The sequence below is a fragment of the Semicossyphus pulcher genome, unplaced genomic scaffold, assembly GCF_022749685.1.
Source record: "Semicossyphus pulcher isolate SPU_LCO1_2020_fin unplaced genomic scaffold, fSemPul1.0.p SCAF_20, whole genome shotgun sequence".
In the NCBI taxonomy this organism is placed as follows: domain Eukaryota; kingdom Metazoa; phylum Chordata; class Actinopteri; order Labriformes; family Labridae; genus Semicossyphus; species Semicossyphus pulcher.
In genome coordinates this window covers 10,361,932-10,380,398 of record NW_027211694.1, presented here as the reverse complement: position 1 = coordinate 10,380,398, position 18,467 = coordinate 10,361,932, and the positions used below count along the sequence as shown (strand labels likewise).

The 18,467-nt window shown below is 42.0% G+C and overlaps 2 protein-coding genes across 7 annotated transcripts in view; both read right to left on the bottom strand.

Annotated features, from left to right (window-relative positions):
• The window catches only part of LOC138599323 (ELKS/Rab6-interacting/CAST family member 1-like), a 154,923-nt gene extending 143,123 nt beyond the window's left edge, over positions 1–11,800 (bottom strand). For all 5 annotated transcript variants that reach the window (XR_011308717.1, XM_069670927.1, XM_069670928.1 and 2 more), the window contains exon 1: positions 11,543–11,800. The gene's annotated coding sequence lies outside the window, so the exon portion shown is untranslated. The remainder of the gene's footprint in view (positions 1–11,542) is intronic.
• Positions 11,801–12,732: 932 nt separating this feature from the next.
• On the bottom strand, positions 12,733–17,985 carry LOC138599902 (E3 ubiquitin-protein ligase TRIM39-like). Of its 2 annotated transcripts, XM_069671660.1 has the most exons (3): positions 17,952–17,960; positions 16,061–16,132; positions 12,733–15,816 (listed from the first exon to the last, which is right to left on the bottom strand). In XM_069671660.1, the coding sequence occupies exon 3, from the start codon at positions 15,812–15,814 to the stop codon at positions 13,994–13,996; it is 1,821 nt and encodes a 606-aa protein (XP_069527761.1). In that variant the 5' UTR covers positions 15,815–15,816; positions 16,061–16,132; positions 17,952–17,960; the 3' UTR covers positions 12,733–13,993. The 2 variants fall into 2 exon arrangements, with proteins under 2 accessions (XP_069527761.1, XP_069527762.1); XM_069671661.1 differs by lacking the exon at positions 16,061–16,132 and having other exon boundaries at positions 17,952–17,985.
• Between the last annotated feature and the right edge of the window lie 482 nt (positions 17,986–18,467).

Here is an 18,467-nt window from a genome sequence, read left to right as displayed (position 1 = left end):
ATGTAAATAAATGTCTGTTAAGTCTCTATCTATCGCTGAATAAGGTAACACAATGATGATGATGGCCTATGGCCCACTGATGAAAGCCTTTGCATTTGCAGTATAATGGTCAGGGTGTCAAGCAGCGCCCAGTTAGTGATGCGTTTACCATCACCCAGCAGTGGTTGGTCTGCCAGAGAGGGTAGGCGGAGCTAACCAGTAAGTGCAAGTGTTGCGAGTAAACAGTAATCTACTATGGCTGAACAAACAAAGAAAAGATTGATGGCTACAGATACAACTTCAAAAATAAGTGAAAATCCAAAGAAAAAGAAACAAACTCGACGCTCAGATGAAGGCAAACAGTCTAAAAATGAAAGCGACCGTCAAGCGAGGAAAATCAAGAGTTACAACTGGAGCCAACCGTGGACGTCACACATGCAACACTGTCTGGATATCTGGGAAGTGTGCTCTTGCAATTACCGTTTATTGCCACAGGTGCCGCCAAAGAGAACGAAACTGAAATCTTTTCGGCTCCTTTTCTTCTTCTTATATGAATTGAAATCGAATTCAGGAGTATCATATGTGTCTGATCCATCTAAAAAGTGAGGGAATCACCAAAGTAAGGCGGTTTTGTCCTCGTGGGAACATGATTAATTTCACCAATCCATCATGAGGATGTGGTGAGATATCGTTGTATTTTTGTATTGCTTGGGCTGCTTTAAAAAGTTAGAGAGAAAAACAACAGTCAGTATGAATAATCCTCTGGACACTGTTCAATCAATGGCAATCCATCCATTTTTGTGGGGGATATTTTAGCATAGACCAAAGTAGTTTCAAAAACACCTATCCCCAGAGCCAAACCACTAACCTCGCTTTTAAAAATCATAATGGGAGGACTATTTATAACTTCCACCCTGAATATTTTCTCCACCACACACAGTCAGTGAGAGACATAAGGCTGATAAGCAGACTGTAGACTCAAGCAGACGTCCCCTGATCTGCTGGTTCATATGATCACACAGGCTGTTTGTCTGTTCACCCGTCACGCCTCCTTCTTATGATCACACTATGTCTGACCTATGCCCTCTAGTCATCGGTCATCACATCAGCTGTATAAACCCGGGTGACGGATAACATCCCTGTTAATCATATGGTCCACACTGAATTTTATGGGCCATATTAAAGCAGAAACATGCCCCTCTCATGTACTGTATATTCAATAGAGTGCATTTACAGCTATTCAAAATCAACAGCCAAATGCTCAACGGTCATCTTTGAGTCATCTGGGTATCCTTAGAGACGGTGATGTAATCCTCAGGTCAGTGGACACATGACCCATTTGACACGCACAATGAACTGAACATCTGATCCACACTCTCCCCTGACCACACTGACCTAAAGTGAACCAATTCATAAACAGCCAAGACTTTAACTGCCTTGTTTGTGTCTTTGACACATGATCAGACTCACAGTGAAGAAATACAGCCCTCTTCAAGTGCTTTAATACTGTCGCCTTAGAGCTGCTCTCTGCTGTTTGCCTGTTATGTCAGCCTTCAAGGGATTGAAGCTGCATGTGCTCTCGAGCCGTAGTTCAATGATAAATAGTGTGGTAAACTTTCCACAATGTATTCACACATTGTTAACAGATTGTCATGTAAATTTTGGGTCTGAAAGATAGAATAGACTTAGTTTTAAAGGGCCAGTTCGCAGTTTTTCAACCTCAATGCTATCATGCTATTATGGGGAGCTAATGCCATTATGGAAGGAAAAAATGCAGTTTCGCTCTGTGCCTTTGGGGGGCGCTATCTGCTTCTCCAACGGGCCCTGGAAGAACTCTGCCAGACTAGGTCAAACTCGTTATCTGGCGGAGGCCAGGGAGCTTGCTAAATTACACTCAGGGTAACGGGTGTTCCTTTCAGAGGAAGGGGCGCAATGCATGCTGGGTGTTGTAGGAATGTAGAATGGGCGAAACCACAAGCTGTTTGTATAACTTTCGCCACAGCTATGGCGCCAATTTCAAATATTATTGCTTCCATCGATTACAGAGAACACCAGCTTTGACTGACAGCGGCTTTTTCCGGGGGCAAACTGCTCCTTTAACAGATTGAAATCAAGTCATAAGTCATGTAAAGTTTTAAGTCTTAAGTTTCTACGGCAGATTCTACACTCCCTGTTGAGTATTTCGTAATAAATATCATTCCCTAAACATGCAGCCTCTTCAAAATTGCTAACTACGAATGTTAACATTTCATTTCAAGTGTGATTAACTGTACAGCCCTTTGGTCGACCCCTACTTTTGTCCCGCCTCTTGCCTTTAACAGCCCTGCCTGCAGTGTCTGATGTTCTACGAGGAACACATCTTTGGCCAGGGAGACGTTACTGAAAACCATGCCATTACAGCCACACACACACACACACACTCTTTGCAAAAAGGGACCATCTGCTCCCTCTCCCCTCAGGCCAAAAACACACACCTGGACAGAAACAGGCCAGGACCCTGCCTCGAGCACAAACACACACACACTTACATACAGTATATGCACTTACACAAACACAGAGACCCAAAACTGTGTGCTTGTGCAGATCTACAAAATCAGTAACATACTGACACATTTTTGATCCATCCACAGATGGACACACACGCACATGAGCTCAGTGACCATGAGGGATGAGGCCAAACACACACCGTAAATGCTTCATTTGAGGCCAATATGAGACGGCAGGGACAGAGCGAAGTGTGAGTGTGTGTTCAGGGCTTCCTCCTCCTCCCCCCCTGGACCTGCTGACCTGTAGATAATGTATGTGCTCATGCCCCCATTCTGCCTATAATGCAAAACATTTTCAGCGTCCAGCCTCTTCCTGAGCCGTTATTTGAGCATTTACCGAACACGCACGTGGCTCTCTTTCTAGCAACGACCTGCGTCTGCTCGTATATGCCTCTTCATATTAAGACCGCCACTGTTGAATAGTAGGGTAGGGTAGTAGGTAGTAGTACAGCTTTAGCCTGAAATATGCACAGGTTAAAAACATGCATCAACTTCTGAACTCCTAATCTTGTCAAGGGTAGCAGGGAGACGGACCATATCCCAGCATGCATCAGGTTAAAGGCGGGGTACTGCTCACCCTGCACAGGTCACCAATTCATCACACTGCTACACACACTTCTTTCTATTTTTATTGGCTCTTGGAGCTCGTGGAAACCACAACACACACATGTTGTGTTTTGAGCAGTTCATGTGTAAGGGTCACATGAATGCACCACCAGCGTGTGCCAGACTTTAGGAATGTATTTGTGGTGGTTTCAGACTTTGACGGAGAGAAAATAACAATAACCTCAAGCTTATAATTATAATTCCACATGAACCAACCATGCTGATGATTTTATTTATTTATTTCCACTCTAAACAGAATTCCAATAAAGATTTAAGAAGAGAAGAACAAATACTTTGGGAACAAGCACTCGACACATTCATGACGCGGATGGTATGAGATTGAGACAGCATACGACTGTCCAAGATCCATCTGTCAACAGGTCGAGCATTCCCTCTTGCCCTGTCACACAAATGTGCAAAATCAATGTGCAGTAAGACACGGGCGATAACAGTGCTACGATATCGAGTGCGTATGGGTAATCCCCCCCCGGTGATGAGGAGCAGGTGTGTTCAGCTTGCTTTATGTTTGATGAATGGAAACATGCAATAAAATGGACATTGAAATCTGCCTTGATGAACAACTACAATGATTAATATTGGGTTCATATTTCAATAAGCTAATTCTTATTTTGGAGGGGTTAAAAAGGAAAGAAACATTTTTCGAATACTGATTTTTGTTGTCGATTACCATGGTAACGATTCAAGCTTCGAAGCATTCGGGTCACCCTTAAAAGGACAACACTTTCTTCCGGTGCCTGAGGTGATATTCTGAAAAGAGTCCCAGACAGCTAAACCATAGTGGTATAATCCATCTATGTGACTCTTCCAATGCAACCTAATCAAGTGAACCGAAACAGGAAGTAGCTATGGAGAAGAAGCACATATTGCTAGTCTTAATACAAAAACACAGGCTTATAAATGGACTGTACTTATACAGCGTTTTTCTAGTCTGATGGCAAAGGCCTATGTGCCAATCTCCAATCAAATCTATGCCCATCAACCCCGTTGGCTATGCCGCCGGGAGCCATTTGGGGTTCAGTGTCTCGCCCAAGGACACTTTGACATGTGACTGTAGCAGTCAGGGATCAAACCACTGACCTTTCGATTGAGAGTAGGGATGAGGACGAATATTCACCTATGCATGTGTTGTTTTCGGCTAAGGTAGTTTAAGTCAGTTACATGCACCATGGAAAAGTGATGTCTGGAAGTACTTGGACAAAAAAGATGACGATAACGTGCTGTGCAAGACATGTGGTGTTAAACTTGTAGATCATAGAAATACTCGTTCGATGCTTAACCACACACGCTTAAAGCACAAGGAGAAGCCAGCGGAGACGGACAACAGGCAGTCTCGCAACACATCGTTTGCTAGCCCGGTTAGCACACGAAGATTAGCCTGCTAATAACAAACATGGCGACTGGAGATATGCTCCCATTAAGTGTTGTGGAAGGAGAAGGCTTCACGCCGGACAACAGCTACGAGAGTGGAAAAATGTGAGTAAGGTGTTAAGAAACACAGAACAGCAGTCCATACAGTCCACTACCGCTGTGACGTTTGACAACTAAATGTTACAACTTTAATTGAAGGGCCTGTTAAGGTTGTTCAAGGCATTTGAAATTGCACTTGCTTTCCATTGTTGGCAATTTATTTACATTAATGTGAAAGTGTTAGATAGTAATGTTCTCTTACAGGCATACAGCCTACTACCTCCAGGCCAGGAGGTCCGTGTCCGACGTGTTTAACGGTAAAATACATATATAACTTGCGAGTACTCGATTACTCATTCATGAGGTAATTAGATTATTTAAATATTAAGATTACTGGAAATGCACATAACGAATTAAGAGACGACCAACTCTACCACTGAGCCACAGCCGCCTCAATAAAACGTTCTCTTCTATTGTTGCTTAATCCTCACTGAAGGCAAAATCTGACTCAGGCGTTTATAATTGCAACCATAGCTTACCTGCCTTTTGTGCTGTACTGTATCCAAACCCAAAATTCTCTACTACAACCACAGTTCATCCTGGAACAGCCTGAGGATAACCAAAATAACCTCACCTCCTTTATGTCCACAGGAAACCCCCGTACACACACACACAACGCCCTGCGTTTCATCCTCTGCCTCCCTGTACTGTGACTAAACAGCAGACATTCTGCATGTCTCATCTTTCCTCCACACACACTGCCTCCTCACACACACACACGATGTTGTCTTAGGCCTCATAAAATCCTAGAATATCACACTGGGATACCAAGAACGTCTCTGTGGTTGAATGCGAAGTACTGTACTTAGTGTGCGCAGCAGAGAACTGACTGAACTGAAGAGGGCAATATGGCCGACTTGTGGGCAAACAGTTGTCTAGTTACCCATCAGGTAAATACAAAGCAACATTAGCATTTATTTTGAGTTGTGTTTGTGTCCATTAAATCCTATATTTACTCTGCTTACAGCTCTGCTTTTGGTCTCTACCGACTCCTGGGGGAAATATCGGCCTGTTCAGCAGCTAAATGTTCCACTTAGTCGCTTACTGTTGTCAGGTAGCCTTCAGGGGGGTTTAGCGCTTTGTGGCTGCTGTGGCTAAACGACACTGTGAGTGAAACAAAACCACACAAACAGTAAACACAATAAAGAAACTGCACAGTCAGGTGATGATTATCTACAGCTTCGTCACTAAAAGAAACCCCTTTCACTTACAAGTAGTCATGTGACCCACTGTTCCAATAAAAATCATGATTATGAGGCTTTAAATTGACATCATCATCTTTCTTCTACCTCTAATCCCTCTCCGTCTTTCTTGTCTCCTCAGTGCTTTCACTTCCTCTCTCTTTCTCCATCAGCATTCCTGAAGGTGTTCAGCATGGTCTATTTATGCGACAACCACGCACATGCATCTGTCAAACTGCACAATGCAACACACACACGGCACTCAACCTATACTTAGCCGGCTGGTGTTTCAGCGTGGGAGCCGATTTAGATAGAGTTCGTCTCTGGCCCGGGGATCGTGGCTCATAAAGTCACATCATATTCACCGTGAATATTATCATCCTCCTTTACTGTCTGTTCCCGTCAGGCTCGGCGTGATATGATGAGGCTGGAAAGGACTCACTGGTGCTGTCTGGGTTTACACATCCATCTGAAAGTGAACCAGACAGCCAGGCTGAAGGGGAGAGTCGTACTTGTTCAGCACCTAATCTGTGGGAGGATTTTAACGGGATGACCCGAGCCTTGTTTGAACAGCTTCTTTATTATGGCGATGATAACATTTCCTCTCATAGACTTATTTAACACTTCAATCAAGGAACTTAATTCTACTAACAGCACAGTGTAAGTCTCCAGTGAACGATAATTGATTACAGGGATGCAGTTAGCAGGATTAGCCAATCAGAGACGAGGATTCAGCCTAGTTCAGCGTTACTTTCCTTCTACTTTGCCAGCAATTGGGCAGAGGCTCAAGCCCTCTCTGGGCTCTTATAGCCATATATTTGAAAGAAATTGGGTGACATGGTGAGAGGAACAAAAGTAAACCAGGGGAGAAAAAAATGCTCGTATATGTGGCACACGACAAAAATCATAAGGAGAATTTGGTGCCACAATGACACGTACAGAGAGTAAAAAAGAAGGAAAGAAGTAACTGCAGGAGGAATTTCCGCAATCGCACCTCTTATAAAAGCAATAGGTGGTCTGTCTGTTAAATGATAGACTTCACCACCCAGTCCTTTAAGGGCCAGTTTGCTGATTTTCACCCTCAGTCCTATCATACTGTTATGGGGAGCTAATGCCATTATGGTGGGAAAAAATGGCAATTTGGCTCTGCGCCTTTGGAGGACGCTATCCACTTCTCCAACAGGCCCTGGGAGCTTGCTTTAACTACACTTCTTCAATCTATGACGCCCACCTCCGATGTCATGTCTCAAAATCGTCAGGTTTAAAATGTAGACTGCAGACCTGAAGATTTTTTGGACGATCCACCGATATATTCTAATCTCGGTAGCATTTCACTCCAGCATCTCGCTGGGCCGTTCCTTTCAGAGCGAGGGGCGCAATGCACACTTGGTGTTGTAGGAATGTGGAAAGGGCGAAATCACGAGCTGTTTGTACAACTTTCTCCACAGCTATGGCGCCAATTTCAAATATTATTGCTTCTATGGATTACAGAGAACACCAGCTTTGACTGACAGTGGCTTTTTCCAGGGGTGAACTGCTCCTTTAAGAAATCATACAGCTTCAGCTAACAGATTCTTCATCACTGATCATGTCAGTCATTGAGGATCTACTTCTAACCAACCAGAAATATCTCTGGAGATTATACTAACTTTAAGAGATTTTTAAGAATGCATGCCTGAGGGTTTGACTTATCTATACAGACACAAGGTCACTCCTGGTGCAGTTTCTCACTGCTCCATGTTATATTTGGGTTACTAGGCCTCATTCAGCATTGATGTGTAATCCATAGCTCATGCAAGGCTGCAGTTTGGTCTTGAGTAACATATCATTAGTGGTTTGGCTTGATGCCACACACAGACACAAGGTATTGTCTCCATGTCAGGGCATGACAAATCAAGATGCTAATGCATTTTTGACTGAACTGCAACACATCTAAATGATTTCTTCAGGATTTATGTGGAAATTTATGAAGAAATAAAAAAAACGTTGTGGTTCAGAGAGTCTTGCTTTTTTGTCTCCCGCTAGGAGAATAATCAATTAATCCTGCACAGAGCCAACTCTGAGACTTTTTCAATTAACTCAGCAGCCGAATTACACTTGGGACTAAATGTTAGGCAGAAGATGTCTGGGCAAGATAAGAGATTTTGGCACAGCAGAGTGACTGTGCTACTTGTGCTACTTCACTCTGTACCACCAGCTCTATCAGCGATAAAACATGGAGTACGGCTTAGACACTGGAAAGCACAACGCTGATAAGAGACAGATAGCATCAGCTCCAGTCTATTGTGTACCACAGGAAATTAATCCGAGATGCAGGCTGGGCAAACAAACCACCCATTCGCTATATGACTCACACACAATCCATGCACACGAACTCGCTGATGCACAAACAGGACATTGATCTTGTGCACATGCATTTACACTTATTTCATCTTGGCTACTGCCTATTAAGAAAATGGAAAATGTATCATTGAGACTTAAGAATTAACACAAAGACAAGAAAGCAGCACTAAAGTAATTTGGGAGAGTGTAACGGAGGAGGAAGTGAGAGAAGAACTCCTCCAGGCTCGTCCTGTAAAAAGGAATGTGCTTGTTCAGACAGATTGCCAAGTTAAACAAAGATGAAAGCTGAGTTTAGAGAGGGACCCGAACACCTTGTGAAAGTCTATGTATCTACCTATCCTACCTATCTATCCATTCATCCATTCATCAGTGTTGGAGAGGTCACATTGTTGCATGCTTTTCCAGAGAGTCATCCTGCTTGCAGCAATGCCCCCATCTGAGGCCTGTATTACAACGCAAGTTTAACATACGCAGGGTATCTTTTGGGTGGAAGGGCAGCAGCTAACTAAAGCCGCTTTCCCAGTGGTCAAAAACCCAATAACACCCGGCTTTTTTGCTTAGTGGGAAAGGCTACAATCGGCATTCAGACTCAGGTCAAATGAGTCCGCAGTAGTAATTATCTCCTCTGCTCCGATTGGCAAGGATGGGAGCACAAAACCAGAATCGACACAGTAATCTCCGCCCTCTTTCCAACGCGCATTGAAGCTCCGGCCGCTGTCGCGTAAATACAGAAGAACATACAACGCCGAATTTGTTCTTTGTTTCGTGCGAGATGCAGCAACACTGGCAAGGCAGCGAGGTGAGAGAGCTCCTTCTGATCCGAGGGGAAGAAGAAATAAGGGCGACGGGTTTCCGGCGCGTTTGTGGCGTCCGACAGTGACGCAGCAGAAAAGAGGCCGAATGGAGTATACTTCACTGGCAATGGGAAAAGAGACAATTGGCAATTCTTAGCGGGTCTTTCTGGGTCTGAAAAACCTGCGTCAATGCGCTACTTTTGGTGGGAAAGGGGTATAAGACTTACAATATCACTGCTCCATAATTAAGGTATGAGTAGACCTGACTAGAGTTAAATCTGTGTACTCCCTAAATGATTGTATTCTTTCTGCTGCAGCCCCAGCTGTGTCAAACCTAGAGGCAAATAATAATAATACAAAAACAGTAAGTAGGCTTGCCTTCATATTTTATGAGTACAAGTACAAGGCCTTTCTTGCTTTAACTAGTCTCTGTTGTAGGATGATGTAGGTAGTAAAAAAAGAAAAGCACCTATAGGCCTAGCTCTCATGTTAAATATCATCTGGTCCAGAGCGGTTAGGTGTTCAGCATTAATAAGAAGTGAACCACTGTCATTCTTCTGGCTAGCTTGAGACTTTTTGTAATGCATCTTCTTATAATTTAATATCCAATTTTGGTTACCTAAACTAGATTTTTCTCTCGGGTGGCTTCGCTGTACTTCAACTTTGTCCTGTAAGAAGTAGGGTCTCATGATGAAAGTCAGTTCTGGGAAGTGATATGAAAGGGCCTGGAGAGTCTGGGCATTTAAAAATGTCTGGTGTTTACAAGAATCTGAGTGGAAGGAAGCTGCTCTGTTCCCTGATCCCGGAGGAGGGGCGGCGCAAAGAAATAGGGCTGTGGGCGGAACACGGAGGATACTCGGCGTCCCCTCTTCTGTCCACCCCTCTCCTTCTCTCCGGGACACTGCAAATTACACGCAGGACATTTTACATGTATGTTTTTCTCACAATTGCGATGATGTCTTGTACAAGTTGCTTCATCTTGTCTCAACTGCTCTGCACGCGACTCTGTCAGCTGACAAGACATGGCTGTTAACAGTCCTGTGCAACTATAGCAGCACTGGAAACATCATTTTAGAGAAGTGCACCCATTTGTACTTTGAAAGAGGAGAGGGAGACTGTGAGAAATAATGCAACTCAACTAAAAGTGCCCATGGGAATATTATGGCAACTTAATATTGAGTCCCACAGGAGCATTTCAAGACCCCGGGGGGATATTAGAGATACCACAGGAGGTATAAAGTGACATACGGTTGCGTAAAACAACATAATAGGAAGATAATAGCAATAATGTGGCTTTATAAACTGTCAGTAGCACTTCTATTGCCGCCTGCAACACCCTGAACAGACTGATAGTCGCCATGTAATATTATGCATGTTTTTTTATGTCTGTGTTGCATGTTTTAAATAGATTTTATTAACTTTGGAATTTAAATTTTAGGCTATATTATGTTTTTAAGTTTGTTAGGGTGACTCGAAACATCTGTCCAGAGACTACAGATGAAAAATGAAAAAGTTAAAAGTAGATTGAAAGCGTTGGAGGGAGATGCATCAGGTTGTAGATGCTTTAATTAATGACTCTCCGCTATATGTGACCCAGAATATGCTGACTTGTTTTTGTAATTGTTGTGTTGTATGTGTGAAACTTTGTTCAAATGTGTTGCTGCTGTCTTGGCCAGGACACTCTTGTAAATGAGATTTTGAATCTCAGTGAGTTTTTCACTGGTTATGAAACAGACTGAAATTAATTCTGATTTCTGAAGACCTACAAAAGCATATAAGACCATCAACGACAAGATTAATTATTTCTATAAAGTTATTTTAAATGCCTGAAACTGCTGGCGGGGGGGGGGGGGTAGGTGTCAGACGAAGCGATTAACTGCATGCTGCCTTTGTTTACATTTTCCGGGGCAAAAATGTTAAGTGAATGATACTTATGACTGTTAAAGAAAGCAAGATAATATTTTTGTAATAAACAACCTCTTAAGCATGAACAAGACAATCAGCAAAGAGATAAGAGGTACGGCTTCGTCCAGAGGGGGCGCCAAAATCAACACAAACTGAAAGTTCCTCACAGGAGCTTTAAATCTAATTTAAAAATAAATAGCCTCTTGGCTTACTCTGGCACATTTACATCAATGTTCCTGAATGTGAACTGTCCCTGTTAAATAAACTAATAAATAAATAAAATAAAATAAATTTGGAGGTACGGAGACGAGACACGGTGTTATTAGCCTGATATTCCGCGGAAAGCCTCTGGCTGTACAGCTACAATTGGTTTATTATACCAAACTGGAGAAGCCTTGTGGAATGGGTTGGAAAAATGATACACAATGTATCATAATGCCAAAATGATACACAATGTATCATAATGACAGTCTGGCTGCTGTCTGTGGGTTTGACCTGAACCTGCTGCACCCTAAAGCAGGCATCAAATTTTAATCATGTTTCTGCTAATGTGGCTACGGCGACTCAAATTAACACAGACGACGCACATGTAAGGTTGACCGAATATTTCTACAAAACGCACACACACATACATGTAGGCCTGTGTAATAAAACATGCATGTGCACACACTCATACTGCCTGCTAACTTCCAGTACTCACTGCGGCTGTGTTTACGTTGCTTCCTCCGGTTGTGAAATACGCTCCGTGTAAGAAAGGCCAGCCTCATATAGCCTCTTCAGTTATCCTGCTGCCGTGACGTTTTCGTAACGTAACAGACGGTCAGCCGAGGTGAAACGCTCTCTTTTCGGGGAGCTGTCTCCCCTTCTTGTGTCTGTCGCTCTGCCTGCTCCTGTATATCTCTTCTGTCTATCTTTCCCTCCTTTCCGTCTTTTGCCAGCTCTACCACTGGTGGCTTCCCTCCCCGTTTGGGCGCTCCTGTTACGTCACGACGGTGGAGCGCGCGCCCCCGAGACGTTCTATCCACTTCTCAGCCCCCCGCCCCCCCCCCCCCCTCGTGTTTCCCAGCTGAGTCGCGTGCATGATAATCCGTAATTATTATAGCCACATTTAAAGGAGAGAAGTGCTTTTGGTTTTAGAAGCTAATTTTGAGTAAAATACACAATGTTATCCACGTCATCCATTAATTATTTTTTGTTGTATTTTATTTTAAAATGATAATGCAGAAAATAATGGTCTCTGTGACTGTTACAGTACATACATGAACATTGGCTACATATTATATAATCAAATAATGCTTAGAAATTGATTTATGGGCAAGCAGCAGTTAACTGTAGGTGATTGAGGTCTCATAAGTGAATGACCTATTTACAGTAGCTGATTTAATATGTGACATATTTCATAACTGGTCACCCTGGCCTCCCAGGTCTATTCCCCTGTCTGTCTCTCTTACACACAATTGCACATCATCCTAAAGAAATATTTCTAAATACACAGTGACACACACATAGACACACACACACACACACACACACACACATACACAGTGTCACAGTTCCCTGGGCGCCAGGCAGTCAGACAGCTGAGGTATAAATAGTGTACTGGCTAAAGTTCCCCTGGAGAGAAACGCTCCAGGAGTGGTGGACGGGAGCTCTCCTCTGAAACATCTCCACTAACCTGATCAGTGTTAACTTTAATTGCTGGCTTTTATGTATATTGTGATTGTGAAAAAAGATTAAGAGGACCCTGTTTTTCTAATCAAAAAACATCTCCCATTAGCAAAGCACTTGAGACCCTAACATCATCCCATCATATAATCTGAGGAAACAGATTAAAAACCGAGGTCAGAGAAGCTAATTTGCAGGAAATGCACTTTTATTGCATTGCACAGTACATACAGCATAACAAACACACTGTTTTAAAGCTAATTTGTTAGCTATCCTCAGGATAAGCATAGCAGATGGATGTTTCGGCCTTCAAAATAAAGCTTGCATTTAAAAAAAAAAGAGAAAGAAATGAGTCAACGATTAAAACATCATAGGACAAATCATATGCTTACAATTGTATAATAAAATTCACAGAAGTCACCTATGAACAAGATTACAGATATTTGAATAAAAATAGAAAATGCAGGTTTTCTGCACATTTAGTGAATCCAAACAGACTGTGTAAGCCTAATCGCTGAGTCATTTAAAAAAAAATTTGAATATATATTAATACATTTTAGTTGCGTTTTTTTTTTTTTTTTTAAAGACCAACAGTTGAAAAAACAAGTCTAAAAATGTGCCTAAAAGACTCAGGTACATATGCTGAGAAATAGATTAGACCACTTGTTAAACAATGCCGCTATCTCCTGGTCATATATAAGTACTGCAATAAGTATGGAAACATCAGTATATGACTGAATCTCATGAAAGCTGTAAAAAAAATAAGTGATCTTACCTGTTTGTCTTTTTGTTAAATCTTCTTAAATCTCTGATATTTGCACAATTTGGCTTTAAAACAAGCTAAGAAATAAATCAAAGAATATATATACTGTATACTGAGTTTTATTGTACTCTTATTACTAGTACTACTTATCTTGTTATCTGCAAGAAATATACTGTACTATATAATCCAATAAAGTGTGTGCCTGTATTAACCTTAAAAAGCCGACACAGAAAGTTAAACTGTTCTGCCACCATGGATTTATCATGGCTGCCACTATTACTGTAACTACTGTTTGAGAGCAACAAAGAAGAACAGATGTCTAGTGATTTACAGGGTGATGCAAACAGAAAAAAGTGACGTTAGTCAGAATTATCAAACTGAAAGGAATTTGGCAATATTTTACACAGGAAAATCGCACAAGTTAAGCATCAATGTTTGATATGCAAGGCTTCAGTTTCAAAGGGTGTTGCCAGCCTGGTCTTCACCCTGGTCTTGGGTGAATACTGATTAGCTAGCTAGTCTTCTTGTTAAAAATACTGTCAAATTATATTTAGTTTTTATCAACAGTACACAATGTCATTAAATCTGAATCTTGCTAGCATACTGTTAGCTTTCTGGCTTTTTAATTGGATTGGTACTCGGTTTGGGCGGATGCTCCATTTCAGGTTTGGGAGTGAGTATCTGGAAGTAAAAGATGGTATCAGAACATCTCTAACCTTGAGTTCAACGGGCCACAGGAGTGATTTCGAGTACATCGTTAGTATCATCTCCAATGACACCTAAAACCGGAAAGAGCTTTGATCTGCTACTTAAGGGGGCGCCAGCCATAGAATAGAGAAAAGCAGGTAGTGCTGGTGGTGTCTCAATGAAGTTACATTCTGTGTAGGAGAAGATTAGAGTCCTTGTGTCCACGTCATAGAAGGAGACCTCTCCCTTCTCATAATCGACAAACACACCAACTGTCTGGTGCGTTTGTCCCTGGTGAAGCGCATAAGCATAAATATTACCAAAATGTTTCGCATGGAAGAAAGACTGGGTTTTTAATCCAATAATCCAGACTCCCTCCTCAGGGTTGCTGGAATATATCCATGACTCTTTGACCACTCCCAAGGTCCAGCTGTTACAACGACTGACCAGAACCTCAAAGTAGAACTTGCCGGATGTAAAACCCTCTTTCGCAATAACCAATGGGTGAATATCAGGTCTTCTCTGGAATAAAGCAGGCATAATCCGTGGATATTCACGATTGCGCAGTTGTTTCCCATCCTCAGACACCAAAAAGCAGGAAGGTGCTCTGCGACTGTCCAGAGTCACATCCACCGCGTTGCACTGTTGGATCATCATCAGCTTGTCCTGAGGCCGATTCCACACTTCCTTAATAAACCCATCCATCATTGGTTTTCCAGCTTCATCAAGGGGTTTAGCTGCCTCACAGCCATCAGATAACCTGACCTCATGAATAAGCATCTCCATGTCATTGCTAAACATCTTCTCCATCTGAGCCACAGCTTTTCTCACCATCCCTACATAACTCTGTCGGCTGATTTTAAAGAGTTCTGGGGTTAATGGAAGGTTGAAGTAGGACAGAGGGTCGTATTGGTTCCCAAAATGTGCTGGGACGTCTAAAGATGGACAGTTCTGCAGGAGTTGGAGGTAGTCGTCTGTTCGTAAAAGCTCCTCCATTTCAGATCTTCTCTTCCTCAACTCAGCGACTTCCTGCTCCAGCTTTGTCAGGTGGTCTTCAGCCTGCTTCTCTGCTGCTTCCTGCATCCCCTTGATCATCTCAGTCAGCTCAGCCTGGCTTCTTCGCAGGGAGACCACCAGATCAGTAAAAACCTCTGCAATGTCTGCTATCTCTTTCTCTGACTTTTCCTTGCTCTGTTCCACAAAGTTTTTGATTTCCTTAATGCTCCTGGATTTAGCGTTTTCCATCAATTTGATCTCTGACGCCACACTGTCCAGCCGGGCCTTCCTCTCTGTGATCTCACACTCTATCGGGACGGCTTCATGCATTCCATGGTCGTCTTTCAAGCACATGAAACAAACACAGGTCTGGTCCATAAGACAGAAGAGCTCAAACATCTTGTCGTGCTTCTTACACACCCTGTCTTCAAGGTTTGACACTGGGTCGATCAGCTGGTGCTTCTTCCGGGTCGTGACTCCCTGATGAAGCTCGAGATGAACCTGGCAGTACGACGCCAAACACAACAAGCATGTCTTCTGTGCCTTGAACTTCGGCCCAGGGCAGATATCACAGGGAACCTCCCCTGGTTTGGCAAGGGTGTCATCTTTCCCCCTCAGCCTCATTTTGTTGAAATGCTCAACCATATCTCTGAACTCGGTGTTGACCTGAAGCTGCGGACGATTGCAGAACTGTTTCTTACAGAGGGGACACTGTGTCAGGTCAGTGGTGGCCCAGTATTCTGTGATACAGGCCTTGCAGTAGTTGTGTCCACATGGAGTAGAGACAGGCTCAGTGAACTCGTGCAGACAGATTGAACACAGGAAGTGGTCCTCACATGCGAGGCTGCCAGCAGAGGCCATTTCTAAATGAGAGGAGAGAATTGAACGTGTTAATCAAGCAGCTAATTTACATTTTTGAGTACAATTCACTTGTTTAGGAGATAGATTTTCAAGTGGTTCTCATTCCAAATTTCTTTTGCCTGTTTAATTCAGAGCCTTTTATATTGATAAGCATTTATCACAATATACAGTTCAGAGCATGACGAACACCTGTTGGTACAGAGAAGAGTATCTGGAAGTATCTGGAAGTACCGTGGCCCAATTTACCTGTGGGGTTCCTCTGGGCTGTATTCTTGCACCTCTTCTCTTTCAATAATCCACAGTGTTTCCCCAGAACACCTGTAGATAATGTTTCTTTATTGAAGTCTTTTCTTATTAGTTCATGCCAATAATTTAACTATAAACACAGGAGTTACTTAATCATTAAAGGTTTTAGGCACGTATCTGGAAACTACCGTGGCCCCATTTACCTGTGGGGTTCCTCAGGGCTCTATCCTTGCACCTCTTGTCTTTCTCTCTATACATGCTCTTAATGGGTCCCCTCAAAACATTGCTTTGCGAATGAGTCGTACCTCCTGCTAAATGTCACAGTCCACAGTCTTTCTGAACACTATATGACTCCTTCCAGGATATCCAAACCTGGATGTCCCTTAACTTCCTGGAACTAAATGACCTAAAAACTAAGCGGTTCTGTTTGGTCCTTCTGAATTCACCAGCCTGCTTTGTGATAAACTTGGCCAACTGACATCCTTTATGTAACCATAAGCAAAAAAAGAAACAACCCTGGGGTGATGTTTGATTCCTCATTTGACTGTGACTGTGCTTTTCAGTGGTAGCTCCTAAATTGTGGAATGAGCTACCCACCCACGTCAAAATGCCCCCCACTCTAGATACTTTTAAATCTCGTCTCAAAACGCATTTTTATTCCTTGGCTTTTAATCCAGCATGAGAGTTGTGTGGTCTCTGTTTGTCTTTTATTGTTTCTAAATCATTGGTTGTTGTTTTGTGTTTTATGTATTTCTTAGTGCTTTTATATGTTTTTATTTTACTGTGTTTTTTTTTAATTTTTTACTTTTTACATATTTATTTTAACATTTGAATTTTACTTATTTACTGTTTTTATCTGTTGTGCAGCACTTTGGTAACCTTGTTGTTTTTTAAATGTGTTATATAAATAAAGTGGATTGGATTGGATTGGATTTAAATACAGTCCGATTCAATGAACACTAACAAACAGCTGCAGTAAAGGCAGTGCCTTATTAGTAAGTGTTTTGTCCAAGAAGTGTTTTGACATAGAAACCGCACCGTGAGTTCATGTTTCCAGGCTGTCCTGTTTTCACTGATAAAAACCCCCCAGCATACTGGAGAATTTCCTGTGGAAAATCACCAACTGCAGACTGAATTTGCCCTACGTGATGGAGCAGAACTTGATCATCTAGGGTATGGGCAAAGATGGACTGAATACTTTGGTACTATTTTCAGGTACTTCTTCTTTACTAGTACTACAGTATTTCCACTTTATTCAACTGTATACTTTATACTCTGCTACATTTATGAATAATTTTGTACTTTTAAAACCACTGTACTCCACTGTTGACTTTTAAGATGTACGATGATCTTATAGAATATTATACATCGCTGTAGATTAAACTACTAAAGAGTTAAAGAAAAAGACAACAGAACTAATAGAAAACCACTGACAGAGGCAATTGTACTGCACAATAGTAATTTTAATACTTATAGTAAGCTGAGCATAAAACACTTAGATGCTTTTACTTCAGTAAGGAGTATTTTCAAAGTGTTGTATTACTGCTTTAACATCTAAATACGTCCACTGTCTACCACTGCCTATGGGAAGTAGCCCGTATGAGTTGTCTGTTTGAGGATGTGGTATTCTTTATAGTGCAACATGCCATGTAGGCTATAAATAGACCACTGGTTGTAGTCATTATTACCTCAGTTTGATCGGCATAACAACGGCGTTGGGGAGCTGATAATATGTCACAAAATTTGTAATAAGCGGCCTGTCAGACGCTTTGAAGTTATAACATAATCTAAACTCAAGTTACTGCCAAAGAAGAAACCTACCATTCAGCACAGAGAACCAGCAGTTGTGTTTTTCATCTCAGTGAGATCAAGAAAGGAATTTAAACTTTACCTGCTGAGATTTCTGTGTTGCTTCGGAAAGAAGAAAGTTTCTCTTTAGGCGTTTAGTTTCATTTCTTGGTAATGACACATGATCCCTCTCTTTCTCTCCCCTCCTCTTCCTGGAAAAAGTTACTAAGTCTTTTGAAGCATGAGGCATTTTCCTCAGATTGTTTTCCCCCCTTTTATATAACTAAGCTGAACATGTACACCATGTACATGAGAAATGTACACATTTTTGTAGTATTTTCTACGTACTCTGTTCTTTAAGTTTGAGTGTTTCATTTGACATAAATTCTCTTTGAAAAACCCCAACAAACAGCCAACAATAGACCACCACTAGCAGCTCCAAACTTCACTGCTAGGAGGTCACTGTATGTCTAATTCTGCATATTTATAGTCCATAAAAACAGATGATGCCTCTGTGAAGTCAGGAAATTCTAAATGCGTGCACAAGCACAAAACATTTACGCCTTAACCAGTTAACCACATAATTTTTAGCACAAAAAACAAAGGTTGCAAATTTCCC